Genomic DNA, 18,998 nt, shown 5'->3' with positions numbered 1-18,998 from the left:
CTGTGGGCTGTAATTACTGGAATGTGACGTTTGCAGAGGTATGAACCTGGAAGAGTGCAGCATGGCAGTGCTAAAGGTAGTGTCCAGAGAAAATAAAATCTTTCTCTTGCAGTGTTTGTTAGCTCTTGAGGCAGCTCTGGTGCCTTGTGGTGTAATATTTACACAGCAGTTAAGGTGTGAAGTTTCCTGCTGTGTGACCTCCTAATCCATTTTGGCAGTGCTGTGACAGGAGTCAAGAGCATGAGCGTGTGCAGATATGTTAGGTGGAACTGAGGGGACCCAAGGGAAAAGATATAGAGCTTGAGGAAGAAAGGGGAACTTTCCTTGAACCTTGCTGTTTAAGTTCAGAGTTCAGGATTTGAAGCACTGATGGAGCAGGGGGAGCTGCAAGTTCCTTTGGAGCCATTTCCAGTGAGTAGTGTGAAAATGGTGCTCTGTTTGTAACGTGGAGGATGACCATCAGCCTCAGTCACAAAAAGAACAAAGCAAAGCTGCAATCTTCTGAGGGCAGGAAACTTTCCCTCTTGAAGTCTTCAGTTTTGCCCTGTGGTCTTTCTTGAATTGTGCTGTATCTCGTGTGCTGGGTTAACATCCAAGGCTGCACCTTCTGCCTCCCTGATGCTTCAGCCGTCGGCTGTAGTGAGCTGAAAGTGCCGTCAAAACCGGCAGAGATCTATCAGATGGCTTCTTTGAAGTGCTTGCACAAGGCAAGGAGTATCTGATTAAAAAATTCTATTTTGTAATAGAAGGCAGGGTTAACATTCAATCTCTTTAGCATTGTTTAAGCAGTGTTTCGTTCTGTAGTCGTTTCCTTGGCATGGTTACTGTACCTGCCCTTGTTTTGTGCATTAGGCTGTTAATGTAGTTTGATTTTACAATTGTACTAGCCCCTTCCTGTCTCTTAATGAAAGTAAGAATTATATCCAATTATTTCCAATCATGCATTGATTACTTTCTGTTGTTCCCATGCATGTGGACCAGAGCATAATCATTCAAAGACTACTGATCTCATGTGTGAGGAGGCTGTAGTGTTGTTTGTTAGTGTCTTTTAAAGTTTGAGACTTTTGCTCAAGCTGCAGTGAAATAGCCTACTTGCTTCATTTTTTGCCAGAGTTAGATTTTAGCCTTTGTTCAGGGGAGTGCCTTCTCATCACAGAAAGGCTTGAATTTGGGCTCTCCTTGAAGACTTTTGCTCAGAATAAACTAGTCCCGTAGAGCCTCAGTAGCATCAGCAATGATATTCTGCAGGTTTAGAAATACCTGTCTCATATTGATACAAACATCCATCATATCTAGAAACTTTACTGACAATAAAACCTCCCTGGTACTTAATACAGGTTTTGCACACCTGCCGTGAGCTTGGTGGAGATCCACGATTCAGACAAATCAGCAGGGCTGTCGAGGTTCTTACAGGGGTTTTTCAGGCACTGGTTTTGGACTCTCAGAATTCACCAATCTTAACCCAGCTCTCTCTATTTTGGATTATGTTCTTTCTCTACAGGATGTTTTTGGAGCATCTGCAATTACTTCAGACTTGTTCTTTGTTTTGCTTTTCCACTGGTAGGTAGGAGTAGACAGTAGTTTTCAGTGCACCTAAATCCTCAGATTTGACACACTTGGAAATTGGTTAGGATTGCTGGAGAAAAAGCAAAGGCAAACTAGAACTTTCTTCTGAGTTTGATGTTTGATGAAAAGCAAGAGCTGTGGGCTGTGCAGTGTGTTGGGAGTGTGGAGTGAAGCAACAGGGGCTGAGTGTCCAAAGCACTTGGCAGGCTTTGCCTCGGCTGGCCCTGGCCTGCTAGTGTGGGCTAACCACTCATTAGGTGTGCTCCAGGAGCACTTGTTCCTGTTAAGTGTTATCCATAAGGATGTGGTTTGTGTGCTCTGAAATTCCTTCCCAGTGTAGTGCAAGGTAATGTGCTCCTGGTGGAATGAAATGTGAGTGTAGGAGGTCACTGGGAGGTGGGTCTGCACAGAAGTCAGTGACTAAGACCCATCCTCAGTGAAGGTGGTCATATAAGCCATTATTGACAGTAAAACTGGAAAAGGGGGATGGGATAAAGGGGATAGAAAGCCGAAGTTGTGGTTTGTCAATAAATTAGTCAACCAGTTTGTTGTGATGGCATGGTTGTGGATGTAGAAGTGTATTGCAGTATTAAAGCAGATAGAATACTGATCTCAGCAATTTAGAAATTGGTCATGTAAGCCTAAATACGAATAACTCATTCAACAGGCTGTTGATACTATGCAGGGGGAAAGAATTATGATGTTCGTTAAAATGGTTGAGATAAACATAAAGGCATGCTATTAATTTTAGTTGAATGAAGATTATGCCTTGTGTATGTGGATTTTTGCAATAGCTGAGACATGGAGGAGAAGGTATTTTACCATGAAACACCTGTTTACCTGATCTTTAGCTTAGTCAAGCGTAACTGGCCAAGTTATGATTTTGACAGCCAGCTGTTACCTCCATAATTATTCTGATCTGGCAGCCACATGTTTTTACTGATGAACAGACACACCAGCTTTCCAGGTAAGTGCACGTAGTCGTACTGTGAAGTAAATACATCACACAGCAGAACAGAGAGAAGAGAGGAAAAATGAATATTGTGTTGGTGATATCCATGTTCCAAACACATGTGACAGTATTGCATGACCTAGAGTGGATATTTGTGATAACATTTGTCCTTTTTAATACTTTTAACTCCAGGTCTACCCTGAATTGCAAATCACCAATGTTGTTGAAGCCAACCAGCCAGTTACGATCCAGAACTGGTGCAAGAGGGGATGGAAGCAGTGCAATGGCCACCCACATATTGTGGTTCCCTACAGGTGTTTGGGTGAGTGACTCAGTTTCAGTATGGTTTTCCTGCTCTTATTTTTTCAGTCTCTTCATGAAAAAGATAGAGAATCTACATAAATATCTTCAGAAACTTCAGTATTATCATCTTTTCTGAGGTGGGTTTTGTCCAACTGTTCAGTCCTTTGAAACTAAATTAACTAGAGAGGAAATACTCCTGCTCTTCCCAGTGCTGTTTTCATGAGTGACTACAAACCAGTCTTCTGCTTACTCCCCTGATTTTTGTCATTATCTGCCCTCTCCCCTCTTTTCTTCATGTACAGACAAGCATATGTACACCCAGTTTACAGGTTTGTTTGCTTATAAGCTATCCATCTTTTCCCTAAGCACTACTTTTTTTCCCTCATTATTTTTTTAATATCTAGTATTATGATAAGAAATATCTATTTCTTATGTGAAAGACAATGGGAATCTGTTTTTATTAAAAAAAAGCAAAAGCTAGATTATGAATCCCCCTATTTCTTTCTGCAACTTTATTTTTGTAGCAGTTGCTTGGTATTCTCTCCTGTGTCCTTGGTGCTTTGAATCAATTAAAAGGGAGGTTTGGGCCTTTAATTTTTTGTTAAACATTACTTCTGTCAGCATCTGGAAAATAGAATCACATTAATTTGATGTTTTCATTAACATTCTGGGTGCAGCATTTTCTTGAGGCTATTCAGTGAGCTATTTAAATATGTTGCTTTACCACTGCGATTTGATTTCTGATTAGTGCTGGAATTCAGAGTTGGAACTTGCTTTTCTACTAATCCAGAGCAGCTAGAAGGCACGGAAAGCAACTCAGACCAGTTATTCCCTGAAAAAAATAATGAAAGAAATCCAGAAAATGCACAATGTTTGTAGAATTTTCGTTCATTTGTGAACAAAACACATGGCACGCTCCATCTGATGCCCAGGCAGCGGCTGTGTCATCTTAGCAAAGCTGGGCCTGCAGACTAACTAACAAGAATGTTACCAATCTGGTAGAAGATGCCAAAACAGCAGGTGTACAAAATCTGTACCAAGTACCAGGGAAGTTTTATTGTCAGTAAAGTTTCTAGATATGATGGATGTTTGTATGGATACAAAATAGATGTTTCTAACACTGCAGAATATTGTTGTTGATGCTACTGAGGCTCTGCAGGACTAATTTATTCTGAGCAAAAGTCTTCAAGGAGAGCCCAAATTCAAGACTTTCTGTGATGAGAAGGACCTGCCTATATCAATATGAATTCTGACTGTGGGAAGGAGCCTGCTGGTTTTTGTGTCTTTTCCAGACCTCTACATGAGTTGAGTTGGTCAGTTCCACCCCAAATTTTAATGCTAAAAGGGACATGCTCTTCTACCCATTTTTTGCTGAGTTTTCTTTGGTTTTTCATAGTTAGGATAGAAACATCAGCTTGTAGTGTCGATAGACGTGTAGAGCCAGATAAGCAATTGTTAGAGGTAAGGCAGAACTGCAATCTCACCTAGAGAGTCATCATGATATATTTGATCAGATTCCATGCAAGTGCACTTACACTAATGAGAGATGTGGCGGAAGAACATCAGACTAGTGGAACTATAAAAACTAATTTTTATTATTTACTGTCTTGTTATCATAAGCAAAGCTCTGAATTAAGATCAGGGAACTGTTATGCTCAGGACTCTGTCTTTATGTAGATTTGGTCAGTGCCCTGGAGAACTTACAACCTAATTTAAGCTAAAAGACAATGTCATTGCAAGAGCAAATGAATATAAATTGGCCATGAATAAATTTAATCTGCAAATTATAAGGAAGTATCTGCAAGCATAAGGAGCTCCAACAGTCTTCTGGTAAAAGGTGTAAGAAGTCTAATCATGTAGGAGGAAGTTCATAAATTTATGAACAGGACTATATGCAGTTCCTTGCAGGAGTGAGAAGCTGGACTTGGACTTTTAAGGTGTCTTTCTTGAGTTGCAGTTTTGAAAGAAAAATTATTGCAGGTTGTACGTCTGTTTTCTTAGACAGCAAGGTAGGGTTTGGAGGCAAAAAATTTAGACTTTTAAGCACTTCATGCTCATTAGCACTTAGCTCCTGTTTTCTATTTTTAAATCCCCCCATATGTTATTTTTTATCTGATTTCATTGTAATTGAAGTTTATGCAGTCATTTCTGCGAGTGTTTGTATTTGTCATCCTTCTCCTGTGCTGACATGCATCTTTTGACCCTGACTAGAATAAATCTTAGATACTGATGTTCCCAAGGGTTTACTGGGGATAGGTGGCCACATAATTACTTCCTCTGGAGGAGAAATGGTGACTGTGGCCATTATCTGGAATTTCTCTGTCAACGAGCACTCTGCTCATTGTGTGTGGTCAATGTTGTACTTTCTTACGTGTGGTAAAAGTTCATTAGAGGAGGAGGATGGAGGAGTGGGTCATTTCCCCACACATGAGGCTGGGAGCACAGCCCGTTGAGAGAAGTCATTCCTGCCCAAAAGTGTTATTTGGTTTTTTTTAACTGAGTATTCATTTAGTTTTTCTGTTGGACAATTAATTACCCCTTTAAATTACTTTGATTTTTTTCCTGTAGTATAAAAGTTGTGGTCAAATACCTTGAATATTCTTGGTGCCTTATATGTCAAGGGGTAGACCAGAGGCAGGGAGTTGATTAAATTCAGTGTGTCAGTGTGTCATAGCTTTGGCGGACTATCACTTCTTATAATTTTATCCAGTATCATGTTGGCTTGTTGGGGTCTTTTTTGTAGGTAATCTTGTAACCTGAACTAACAGCTCAGTGTTATGAGGACACTGATTTTATAAATTATCACCGTAAGCAGTACTATGTCTGTCTTGAAATACTTTTTCCTAAATCTTATTTTTTTTACAGAACTGAGGAGTCCAGAGAGCTTTTTTATTTCTTTGTCTCCTCCTAATACTTCTTCAGTGTTAAAAGATAATTTATAAAAGTTGCATCTTGCCTGGCAGCTCTGCGTGTGCCTCAACTGTCCTTGGTATGGTAGCTGTGGGCAATTTCAGAAGTTGGGCATTGGCAGTGCCCATTCCTTGATAATTTTAGTGCCTAATAGACCCTTGCTGTAGACCACTGTTAAATCCATCTGGTATGAATGAAGATGCCATAAGTACATTTGGCAGTGGGCAGCTTATTCCAGGGTTGAGCATTAATTTTACTTTGCTGTGAGGATCACCCCACTTATCTTGAGTCAGCTCAGTAGTTTCTTCCATCTTGACATTTATTTTTCACAGAATTGAGAAGCAGTGAGTGACAGAAATCTGTCTGCTCTCAGGCCAGAGCATCTTCACAGTCCATTTGCATTGCAGTCGTCAGCCGAGGCTTTCTGAGATGTGTGGAGAACATATCACTACAGCCCTTGGCTGCTCCAGGGGTTTTTCATCTTTGAGACTCGTGCAGGACAGTAGTTACAGCATTTATTTGTAGCAGTACAGTTTAGTAACATCCATGAGATTGACTAGGTTTCACAGCTTCATATTTTCTTAAGAGAATAAAAGCCATAATTTAAATAAGGCAAAATGAAAGTCCCTTTTTTGGGTCAGCCATATGTCTTTGCAGTGACCACAGAAATATGACCCCTAAAAATACTTCTATTTGAATCCAAAGAAGAAGAGCTTTTAATGAAATTTAAGCTATGATTTTTGTGCCTTTGTGCAGGACTTTGCAGTATTCTTAAATCTGCAAGCTTTCAGAAAATATTCTTGTGCAATAAATCTCATTTACCAGTGTATTCATTGCCTGCTCTCAGGGACATAGGATTACTGTACAGTTTCAGTTTGCTGAAGAGGGGAAACTTCTTGTGAAAAGAAAACTGTTGAGTAAATTTTAGTTACCTTTGTGAACACACTGAAGGCATTTACCTTAAAACTATTTTCCTGGTTTTAGAAAACATCTTCCAATGTGTCCTTATCATGGCTTTCAAGCTCTGTTAGCCACTTTGTGACAAAAATAAGAATCTTGGTGGCTATTTAGGTCTCTTGAATGTGGTGTCAGTGCTGCCTACAAGGGAAAAACATGTGGGATTTGAGGTTTAGTTGGGATTTTTTTACTAGTACAAATCTTAAAGAGTTAATTTATGCTACTTGAGTGAGGGGTGTGCTGCTGGACATAGAGCCATGGATGTGTCTGGGTGATCAGGCGAAGATGAGGAGCCATGGGATGTGCTGGTGGAAGGGTGGGGATCTGGAGCGCTCTCTTCTCGCGGTGTCGGTGTTTGTGCTGCCATCCATCCTGACACCTGCAGCGGGCACATGGCATGTGCTTCTAAAATCAAGCCCTCCAAAATGGTGATGGCAGACTTGCTGGGTGGCACAGCTGCAGGGTTGCATCAGACAGTGCCAAGAAGCCCAGGGTTTCTGCTCTGCTTTATGGAAACTCTTATTGGGGAAATAGCATGGCCGCACACCTGGCATGTAAATGTTGGTAGGAGCTCTGCTGCCAACAGCAGGAGGGCAGGATTTCTGCATCTGTCAGGGCAGTGTGGGCAAAAAGCAATTCTGGTTTGTGCTCTCTCCTCTCTTCACTGCATGCCTGAAGAAAAGCAGCTGGTGAATTTGTGCAGTGTGGGCTGTGAAATGAGGTAATTCACTCCCTGTTCCTTGCTGGTGGTGGGAGCAGGCATCCTTGTCCCTGTGCCATGTCTCTTTGAATACCTTGGATATATGTGTTGCCATGCTTTTCTGAACAGGTGACCTTTCATTTTCTGTTGGTGAAATACACACCAGCAGAGCTGCTTATTGTGCACCACAGCCCTGGAGAGGGAGGAGAGGCTCAGTTATGTACATGTTGGTGGATCAGTCGTGGCCGTGGCAGGCAGGACATGGTGAGGTGGGGTAAAAGGGAAGTTACCAGGGCACTGATTAACTGTGCTGTGTAAAGTGCTTGCTCATGTGTGACTCTACCTCATTATCCTGTTAATGTATGCTGCTAAGGACTGCACTCAGGCAGTGTTTGAAGGATCCAGATGTATTGGAATCTCATTATGTATATAGCCTCTGTCAATCCAAACGTGATTACTTGCAGTCATTTGTTCATAAACAAGTGAATTAGGTAATATGACAAGTATGTTTTGCTGTTTGGTTATGAAGTGAAAAGCTGGCTTCTGTTTCTGGTTTTAACAAAAACATCTTTGAAAATACTTATTAACTTGTCATGCTTTATTATTTTAACAGCTTGTGAAGTTATCCACTTGTTGATGTCAGAAGAAGAGGCGCGCTCAAGTTTTGATATGCGTGCCTAGCCAATTAAACTAAAGAAAACACCAAGGTTATGCCTGGAATGAATCATTTAAATAGAGATATATGTCATTGACAGTTCTTCTGGTTCTTCTAGTAGCTTACTTGCAATTTTAACAGTGGAATTTTTTCACACAAGCATGTGAAGTGCCTGTTTACTTCTGCTACATGGCAGAACTTGCTATTTTTCCTCCTCTAAGCACACTCTAGTGCACCTATTTCTAATTGCAATGGCAGAGCTTCTCTTCTGGATACTTTGGAAGTACTTTCCACTGGTTTTTCCATGCAGTGCCTAATCAACAGAATAATATTAAACAATTGTCCTAGAGTTTTCCTGTCCCTGTTAGTTTAGCTATCCGCCTCCAGCTTGCCTCAGTCTCTGCTCAGCCGTGTGAGTGATGCAGACAAGCCTCACACCACACTCTGCCTAAAATAAAAAAATTCTCTTAGTTTCAGCCTACACAACTACATCATGTCTAGTTTTTCTGACAGTGCTAGCTGACAGGAAGGAGAGGATCTCCAAAAATACTGGCATTCTGAATTGCTGAGTGGGGAGTCCATAGGTATTAGAGCAATCCTAGGCACAGTGGAAGGGTGTAACTGCTCACTGGGGGAAATACTTCATCTCTGTCTTTGCTCCCTCACAGAATTCCTGCCTACTAGTGGTATTTTTGGTAGAGTGCTGACAGGTGGGTGAGAAGGCCCTGCCTGATGAGATGAGAAAACTAGGCATGTTTTTTTGGTGAAACTGCAAGCGCTGCAGGGATAATGAGGTGTCCTGACACACTGGCTTCCTCCCACTGCAGCAGGGCCTTGGCACGTGCTCCCAAACCGGGTCCCTGCCCAGGTCCAGAACTGTGCTTGGCTGCACGTTGATAGCAACTTGGTGTTGTGATGGCAGTGTTCTCTTCTGTTGCTGTGTCCTCACAGCTAAACTCGTTGCCACAAGCTTTTAGGGCCTCAGTTCTTACAGTGTGTTTTTAAATGTGCTTCTGTGCAGTGGTGTAATTAAGAGCACGCCCTGATGTGCTTCAGTGAATAGAAATGGTTTTCTGTTATACCTGAACTCTTCTGGCCTGGATTTTATGTTCAGTAATAAAGAAAAAAGAGCTGTTAAGGATCATTGGGTTACTGATCGTTCATACAAACAGTAAGGAGTTTATATTTTTATTATAATTCTAAGTAGCTCTATCGCCTCATGGTTTATAACTGTGTCTTTTCAAGTATTTTTCTTCTCAAAGCAGGACTGTATAAACCACTAAAGTGGCCTTTGGCATGTTTCAGGGAACAAAATATCAGCTGGAGGAAAAGGGAGTGGGCAGAGAAATCCTGAATGAGATCGCCTACCAGTAGCACGAAAGCTTGCTCAGACAGTCACAGCTCTGTTTCTGGAGGCTTCCACCTCCTCACTTGAGCCAAACATCAGTTCAGCTGTTGGTTTAGCCAAATCCTAGCTGGAGGCGTAAGAAACCCTGAAGTGAAGAGATAAAGCAAAATTAGCATTCTCCTGATGACCAGAATGTACCTTTATGTATGACTAAGAGTAAATACAAAATGTCTTATTTTTGTAGAACAAGACCAGAAGAAGAAAGAAATCTGAACTTGTGTATTTCTGTGCATTCTTAAGGTGTATATATGTTTTACTTGTTTGGTGAGTAAGGTTTTAATAAGAAAAGGATTTGTGGAACAGGTCACACCACAAAAACTTTACGAGATCTTGAACATCACAGCTCTGCAGATCTACTCCTAAAGCAGTAAAAAAAATTCTTATAGGTAAGCATTGAAAATGATGTGTTTATTTGTCTCTTTACAATGGACAAAGGAAACCAGAACAGCTAGTGTCCACACTTCAGGAACAGCTCACAGGACAAGGTCACTGATATGTGAAAGTCGTCTTCATAACTATTTGCTAAAGACAGCATTACACATGGTAGCAAATACTGTTGTTGCTGTTGTTAGTTGTTTGTTTGTTTGAATGTTTAGGATCTTAAAAAGAGAAATCAGTTTCCTGCTTGAATGATCAGTGTAAGTTGGACTAAGTTTTCTGTCACTTGCAACTCTGCTATGTTGAGGTATCAGGGATTAAAAGCAGCATGTTCCTGCTTTTTCTGCAGTACTTTATATAAAAAGAGTTAACCACAAAAAGTAGTGCTGAAAGAGTATTAATAAGGTTAAAAAGAGCTCAAAAATTAGAAAAGGGGGAACCTAAGGTGCCCCCGATCGTAGTTTGACCCTTCCTGTGCAGGGGGTGCCAGGGAGGCTGGTTGTGGGGTGGCCCTGTCTGCCTGCCCTGTCCCTCTGTGGGCACTTGAACGAGCTATTCTGTGTTTCCTGCTGACCTCCTGGCCTGGCCTCTTCCACACCTGAGTTACTGCTCACCACACAGATCCTGCCTGAAGACAAACCTGATTTCCTTTCTCTACCCTTACCCAAACACTTTGGAGATCGTAGGTTTCGTTTCATAAAGGTCATTAGGGAGAGGAGTGTCATCCCAAATTTGTAGTTGGAAGGCTGGAGAAAAGCTGGAGAGAAGCTTCAAAACCAAAAGTATCTGTTTATGGTTGGGCTCCAAATTGTAAAGTGCTTGAAATAGCCTTTATGTGTATGTGTGAAGCTGCTGCATAAGTTTCACAGCTTATTCATTGTGTGCATCCAGTTTTTGGAACAGACAGACCAGCATCTTTGAATCTTCATCTGAGAATCTTTGAAGTGCCACAGAGCTGATTGTTCCTTTTTTTTTTTTTCCCCCTTCAACACAGAGCACTTAATTTTGGAGTAGGAGAATCCTGCTAATTAAAGCGTATTGTTGTTTTAGCTTCCTAGGAAGGAAAGATGGGGAGAGGGACAGAAAGGAAGCGTACATTTTACCCACATGGCCACTAAATTGGTCTTCATATGTAGCATCTTCCCAAAAATTCTATCACCTAACTGAAAGTGGCTCTAAGTTCTCATGCTAAATTCATTCGGGTCTCGGAGTAGGCCTGAATGTTGCCAACAGATTTGATGCAGAGGAAGAGTCAGTGATGGGAATCACTGGATATTTTTAAAAAGTGCTAGGGAATATTCTGGAAATAAATTTCAGTAAACCTCTTTGGGATAGGGGATGCTTTTTTGAAGTGCTAAACATCCAGGAATGTTGGACTTGTCAGTGAGTATGGTACTGAGCGAGAAGCTCAGTTTTTTAAAGGAGTGGGTAGGCAAATGGATAGTGTGTCTCCTTTGATTTTTCAAAAGAAATTTAACAAGGTCCATTACCAGAAGCTATTAAAAAATTTAATCTACCATGGAATAGAAGAGAAAACTCTTATGTGGCTACATAAAGATAAAAAGGGCAGGAATTAATGGTCCATCCTCAAGGTAGAGAAAGGTCACCAGTGAAATTCAAGGAATCAGTTCTTGTGCCAGTGATGTTCAAAGTATGTGTGAGAGGGTAAATTGTGAGGTGACCCATTTAATGAAGATACTAAGTTATTCAAGGTAGAATTAATAAAGGCAAACTACAAGGAATTTCAGATGGGACTTTGATATTGATTGACTGGATGTAAAATGGCAGGCAAAAATTGATGTAGTCAAAGCAGTGCTCATGGGAGAAGCACAAAATGCATTAATCTTACCATAGTGTATATGGTGACACCGTGAGTAGTCTCTAACTTCTCAGAATTGAGACCTTTAGGTATTACTAGCTCTGTGAAAACATAGCTTTTTTTAGTGTCAAAACCAACAGTGTTAGGGGTTATTAGGAAAGGAATGGGGAACAAGACATAGAACAGTACCTCTGTGGCAGTTAGGGACTCACTTGTGTTTGTGAACAGTGTTCAGTTCTGGTCTTCCTCACCTCATAAGAAGTACAAAGTTGAGTTAAGAGTGATGTGGGTATGTTGAAGTATGATGCTTGAAGTGTGATGTGGCTCCCATAGAAGAAATGACACTGTAGAAGAGATCTTTCTAGCATAGAAAGGAAGGTGGCTGGAGGTTCTGACAATGCTTTGCGAAGTCATGAGTAGCTTGGAGAAGATGGATGAGGAATAGCCATTCACCCTGTATTTCATGACGAGACCTTTAGGTTTCAAGTGAACACAAGACACTGCATAGTTGTATATTTTGTTGCACAGTGTGTATATGAGCTCCTCTTTCATCTGTCACATCTTTTGGGTGCTGAGAGCCTACAAAGTTTTGAAACCCAACAGTTTGCTACAAGATAACTCATCAGGTGTAAGGGACCTTAGTCTTGTGTCTGTAGAAGTTGTGAAACACTGTCTTGGGGAATGCTCTGGGTGCTCATATGTACACCTTACACCTTTTCTGATTTTGTGTTGTAGGTACTTGCTGTTGACCACGTGACCTAAACTGTTTTTGTGGACTGTTCTCATGCTTATGTGGTTTTCTTTGCTGTATCAAAGTGCTTGCCATCAGCTTAGTTGCTCCTTTCCCCTCTAACCTGCTGCTCTCCTGCTTTTCCGTCTCTATGAGGGCTGCTGACCCTGTCCAGTTCTTCTTACTGAGTCTCTCCCTCACCCAGATTTTCCAGCTTTGCTCTCTTCTTTGGCTCACCAGGTGCTACTGTCTTGCTCATCACCATTCCGCTCAAGTCTCCTTGCCCCCAGATGTTTCTTCACCTCTCCTTTCCTTCTGAGTAATCCTCTTCCTGTCTTGACATCTCTCTTCCTCTCATCACATCCTCTTCTTTCTCTCAGTATCTGCTGTCTTGCATTTTGCAATGCTTGTTTTGTATATTATTATTAATTTCTAACTTCCATTTCTACCTTATTAAACTGCCTTTATCTCCGTTGTACTTTGACTTTTCCCCACCAATTCTCTCCCTCATCCCATGGGGAGTGGGAGAGTGTGGGGAGTGAGCAAGTAAACAGTTGTGTGGAGTTCAGCTGCCTGCCAGCTTAAACCACAGCAAGCACTTAAGATGAAAAAAAAATACCCTTCTATCATGGCAAAGAAATGCTCAGGATTCTGAGCGTTAGGGTGTTTGTTCATGTCAGCACTTTGTCAAATGTAAAGAAAGCTGTAATTACCTCACGTTAGTTTCTATTTTATATTTTATTTTTCAAAAAACTGCAGTAAAATTTGCTTTATTAAACCTTTCTAGATTATAACTGTTCCAGGTGCAGACAGAGTGTTGTGATGTTGCTTCACTTGTGTTGAAGGACGATCCTTTTGCTCTGTTTATCAGATGACCTGATTGCTGTGAGATATTCTACTTAAAACTTAGCTAAGATGATATTATGTTGTATAACAGAAATGGTCATTTATTTCCCCTTTGGTGGTGTCTGATGAATGTTTTAAATGGTCTTTAATTTTCCCTTTTCAGTGAAAAATGCAGATCTGTTATTCCATGTTTTCTTGTAGCTGCATTTAATTCTTGTTTTAAAACAAACCCCAACAAAAAACCTTACGATATTTTTCCCCTCCACTGTTTCTGTCCCATATGTGGCTTATAACATTGGTTGAACTGAAGATTTCCTTAGTGTTTATGCAGGATGGAAGAACTCTGTTGTCTCGTTTTTAAGTGCTGATATTGTTGTGCTTCCTATGCATTAAGTGCAACATTGAAACTGAATAAATCAGGGAAGCTCTGGAATCCAAAGGTGAAAAAGCTGCGGTGGTGGGCAGAACTTTGGGAAGGAGCCATTTGGTTATGAGTGGTGCTGTTTAAACTGCATTTCCAAAGTATTGTGGAGTGGTGGATTGGGACTGTGACCTGCTTCTAAAATATTTGTTACTTGTATGAGGCTGCACTGTCCCATACCCCACATACACGGGCAATAACCAGCAAGGCAGCAATTCCACTGGACCAATGACTTTTTGTAGAAGCAGATGGGTGAAATCTTCATGAATGCTGGGCACGGTTCCTTGTTTTTATGGTTGTGTATGTCTGTTAGTGCTTCTCGAGTCCCCTTGGGTCTGGGAACAGCTGAACCACCTCTCATTGTGTGAAGCACAAATTAGCAACACTTCCAGGCTAGCTGCAGCCTCTGGACAAACACTGCTACTGTGCACTTGAGTTGTGCGTTATGTCTGTGTTGGATTTTTTATTGTTTTCAACAGTATTTATTACCTATGTAATTATAGAGGTCACCTTGCATTTAAGCTCTATCACTCTGAATTTAAGTTTGTAAGTGGTTTCTAGATTTGGTATTTTTTTAATGACACAATACTTTCACCAAAACATCAAAATTACTTTTCAGGAAAAATGTCTCTGTTTTTTAAGTAGCAGAGTAAAATGGTTCTTAATTTGTTAACCATAGCAACAAAATTTAAAAATATACATATATATATACTGTAAGCAGCAGTATATGTAGTAGGTTTTCTGTTGTTGCAGTGCTGGCAGGACATAATCTCCATATTTTTCTGGTTGATTTAGGCAGACAAGCCCCTGTGTTTAATGATTTCAGTGGCTTTCTGTAAAAGGTATTTTGTCTTTCATTGAGAGACTTTAGATATTTGTTTATAAGTGTGCTCTTACATTCTCATCCTTAGTGGTTTTCCATCTCTTCTGGTTTTTGGGGAAGGTTTGTAGCAGAGAGTTTATCTGTAACCTTGGAAAAGTGTTTGCAAAATGACTTTCAGTAAGTGTAGGAAAGAGCCTGGTTAATTTTCAGTCAAGTATTTCTCATTTAGGGCACGTTGCCCTTCGGCAAAGATAAAGCTGGTACTTAGGATGTGACAGCACAGCACCTCAGCATTTTATCTGCCCTAGAAGGATAAATTGTCCATAACTGGAAAGGCAAGGCTGTGCTCCAAGTGCTGGAAGTCACTTAGGTCTAGCACATGTTCATTCATCAGATCTCATCACTGACAACCTTGGGATGAAGTCATGGCCTCACATTGGCCAGGCTCGGACCCAGCAGCATTCCCAGGAAATGGCAAGCTGGGATTCCGGGGCCGCAGGGCTGTGCCCACACAGCTGTGCTGGGACACCACCAGCTGCCTTCCTGGTGGATGGATCACTGCACTCAGAGTGTGTCCCTGGGGAAAGAGTTACAGCACTTCAGGCCTGTGTAAACATCCGAAACCTTCACAAGATGAACACGCTGACATTTGAAGGTCAGACATGCTTCAACACTTCCAAGCCCTTACCCACAAGCACAGGCATCTCTGTCGTGCAATCTGAAATCCCCTTTGGGTTTCTCTCTCTTTCACATGGAAGCCTTTCCTCGTGCCTGATAGTAAGAATGTCTGTGTAGCCAGAGACATTTTGTGCTGAAATATGTGGGGGGGTTATTTTCTTGCAAAAAGCTTCTGCAATGGAAAATATAAGTTGAGAATGGTTATACATGATTTGTAAGAACCAAGCATCCGTTAACCATGCAGGAATTTGGGTTTTGATGAATCCACATAGATACTAGATTCGCTTTGAAATTGGACAAGCAAGGTATTTTTAGTGTGCTTGTCATGGGATGAATGGCAACAGGAACCCAAGAACTTTCTGATGCGATTGGGTTTGATGTTTTGGGTTTTTTTTAACAGAACCGTTCCAAATTCTATCATTTCATACTTTTGATGACTTTTTTTGGCGGTGGCTTGTTTGAGGTTGTTTTTGTTTGGATTTTTTTGATAGGTTGGGTTTTTTTAAGTTTGCTTCTCTTGAAGCTCTTCGAAGTTGGACACATGGTTTGTCAACAGCACTGAAAACTGAGAGCTGAGTAGACTACAACTATCAGCCCTCCATCCAAGTCATGTGCCAGAAGAAGTAGAGCTGTAGTGAACTTTTTTTAAGGAATCATTATGACTATGTGTGAGGTTTTTTTGCTTGGAAATCTGTGTGAAGGTCAGGCAGGGACATAAGTGTTTGGGATGGGGAGGAATGGTCTGGGGATCCAGCTTGGCCCCAGGAAGCTGGAGGGCTGCTGATGGATGGATATTCTGTCACCTCCAGAGAGAGCTCTTACTTCCCTCCTGCCACCACCATCCACCTGCCAGTCTTGGCCGCTGAGCACAGAAGGTATCACGAGTTTCTGTAGGCTACTCATCCCTGTTGTTATAAGAAGGTGAAGGAACTATGGTACCCAGGGAATGCACTGGCATTCACCAAATCAGGCATCTCATGGGAATGTCTGGGTGTTTCTGTTTAATCCTGTGCTTGCATTTTACTTATTTATTCTCCATGAGAAGTCTTGCATTGGCTTATTTGAAAGGGACTGTACTCTGCTCTGCTCCACTTCTGCCTTTTTTTGGGCTAAAAGTGAAGAAAAATGCCCGTGTAGGGGAGTCACAGAGTGATGGAAGTGAAAAATCTGGTTCTGCAGACCAGTTGTGCATGGCCAATTTGGTTTTAAACTTCCTGGACTTGATCTCTGTATACATAGATCACACCAGCCCTTGAATCCCAGCTTGCCATTTCATGGGAACGCTGCTGGGTCAGAGCCTGGCGATACCTTAGTGATACTCACAGCCTCCTTGTTAACAAAATAAAATTAATAGCTTAAATACTTTATTAGGTTGAAGAATTGCTGCTGATTTACTGATTGCAGTATAGTCTTCCCTCATGAGCAATTTCATCTGTATTAGTGAATGTATGAGCAGTTCTGCATTTTGCTTTTGCTGTGGATTTAAACTTATTCCAACATTTTGAAGTTTCTTACTAACCTTCAGGCTGAGAAATAATAGTAGGGTTTTTTAGTATGTTCAGAATCACATGGAAACTTTCTTCATGATCACTAAAAGGGGAATTTCACGATCACTTAAAGGGGAATTTCACGATCACTTAAAGGGGAATTTGTTCCAGTTAAATGTGTGAACCTGAAGCTAATACAAATTCCTTCAGTTTTCGTAGAACGTGTGAATGTGCTTTAAAAAAAAAATTAGTAATAAACTTTCTTAACCTCCTGAATTTCTGTTGTTGTTTTCCACTTAGGAATTTTTTTGTATGTACCTAAAAATGCAGAATTGGTAGTTAAGAGTTGTATTTTAGTTCTGTACTCAAGCTGATGTACTTAACCCAGCCATTCAAAATGCTTCCTAATTGTTCAGTTTGAAATACTGAAAGACAGCAAAAAACTGTACTAGGGATAATGAATGAGGATCATGATTATTGAAGTTATTTACTTTCTGCATTACTCTGTTTGATCTTTAACTCCCAGTGGCTTTGTCAGTGAGTTCTTGATGTGTAAAATATTTAAATTACTCTCTTTTTTTCTATTAGATCATTGCAACTAGGTCAACAGAAAATTGAATCTTAACCACTTGATATCAAAGTTAATTTTGGTAACACAAAATAATTTTGGCTCTGTAGTAATACCAGCTTCTTTTTCCAGGAGGTACTCGGGAGGTACATAAGCAATGTCTGCTTCTTAGGAAGTCTGATCCTCCATGCTTTGAAGGAGGCTGGTTTGTATTTTGGTGTTTCCCTTAGCTGTTCTTAATTGAGTTGGGCTTATATATGATGTGGTTTTATACCTTTTTATTATAGTTTTATCTAGGATGCAATTTCTGAATATCTGTTATTTTGTCAAGTAATTCTTTTCCTTGTGAATGATTATTGACTCTTCATGATCAACTCCTGTGACTACAGCTGTCTGGATCCAGTCGACCCAACAGAGATTACAGACCCTTTGGGAAAAGATCTGTCTTACCATTTTTATGTAACTTAACACAGGAGCACTCTGCCCTAGAATCACAGAATATCCTGAGTTGGAAAGGACCCACAAGAATCATCAAGTCCAACTCCTGGCCCTGCACAGGACCATCCCCAAGAGTCACAACACCCTGTGCCTTAGAGTATTGTCCAAATGCTTCTTGAACTCTGTCAGGCTTGGTGCTGTGACCACTTCCCTGGGGAGCCTGGTCCAGCACCCAACCACCCTCTGGATGAAGAGCCTTTTCCTAATATCCAACCTAAACTTCCCCTGACACACTTTCTTATGACTGAAAAGCCTGTATTTCACAGTAGGAATGAGAAATGATCAGTAGCATGCACAGGAGCCTATGGCTGGAGTTGTTTTCTTTTACCTGTTTTCTGGTATTTGTTTATTCAGTCTGTAAAAAATAAGTGATAGGCAAACTCCTTTGCTTTGCATACTATGGACTTCTTTTCTGTGCGTGTCATGTTTTTGGAGAGCAACATTCAGGAATATTTCATTCTTACACTGAAATCCCTTAGAAGGTCTGTAATTGACCTCCAGTTCTGCTCCCTGTGTACCAGGCAATTTTTGTTACTTCTGGCTGATCTTGAATTGAATTATGTCCTTTTTCTTTATGAAACAATGAAGTCTTTTAGGCAGGCTTTCCCTCTCTGATGGTGCCTTCAGTACCATAGGGAGGCCAGTAGCCATCTAGCTTTGCTGGAGCAGAGGTGGAGAATGCATTCAGAGGTTGATGGATTTTGGGGTTGTCTTCTGCTGCCTTGTCCTTCGACCTTCCTCTTGCAGCTCAGTTTGCCTTGGTTTAGCAAAGATCAGTTGGGAAGCAGTTTTGGTGAAGTGTGAGCTGAGCTGACAAATAATCCCCAAATTTTGTTTCAGAAGGGGGTGTCTCATCTTGCTGATGACATGGTCACAGGTGTGGTCATGCTGGCAGGAGAACAGGCTGGGGGGTGCAGCTGAGGAAGAGGAGATCATGGAACAACCCATTTCTGAGAGAAGCATTGGCCTGGGTTGGCCAAACCAATCTAAACCCACACTTACAGTATTCACAATTCATTGAAAATGCAAGCTCCCATGCTCACCAGTGACCCGTGAAACATTTCTAGCTCTCTTGGGTTTTATACTCTGAAATATTGGCTTGACTTTGAAAATAGCAAGCGTAACACATGTAAATCAAAATCACTGTTGTATTGTTGTTGTAGAGCACTGAACTGATAAACCTTTCACGATTCTTCTCCTGTTTTAGATCTTGGCCTGAAGTCAAACTTCCATCTAGTTACAGTGTGAACTGCCCCTCCACATGCCCCCTTGCTCCACCATGTAAATAATAAACACTTT

General features: G+C 41.0%; 1 protein-coding gene across 5 annotated transcripts in view; it reads left to right on the top strand.

Annotated features, from left to right (window-relative positions):
• Window positions 1-18,998, top strand: part of APP (amyloid beta precursor protein) — a 205,882-nt gene that overhangs the window by 64,075 nt on the left and 122,809 nt on the right. For all 5 annotated transcript variants that reach the window (XM_027680895.1, XM_027680894.1, XM_027680892.1 and 2 more), the window contains exon 3: window positions 2,711-2,840. In XM_027680895.1, the coding sequence (XP_027536696.1) occupies window positions 2,711-2,840 (130 nt within the window). The remainder of the gene's footprint in view (window positions 1-2,710; window positions 2,841-18,998) is intronic.

Source organism: Neopelma chrysocephalum, unplaced genomic scaffold, assembly GCF_003984885.1.
Source record: "Neopelma chrysocephalum unplaced genomic scaffold, ASM398488v2 Primary Assembly neopelma1_60, whole genome shotgun sequence".
Lineage (NCBI taxonomy): Eukaryota > Metazoa > Chordata > Aves > Passeriformes > Pipridae > Neopelma > Neopelma chrysocephalum.
Note: the sequence above shows the minus strand (reverse complement) of the source record. Positions and strands in the feature narration are given on the sequence as shown.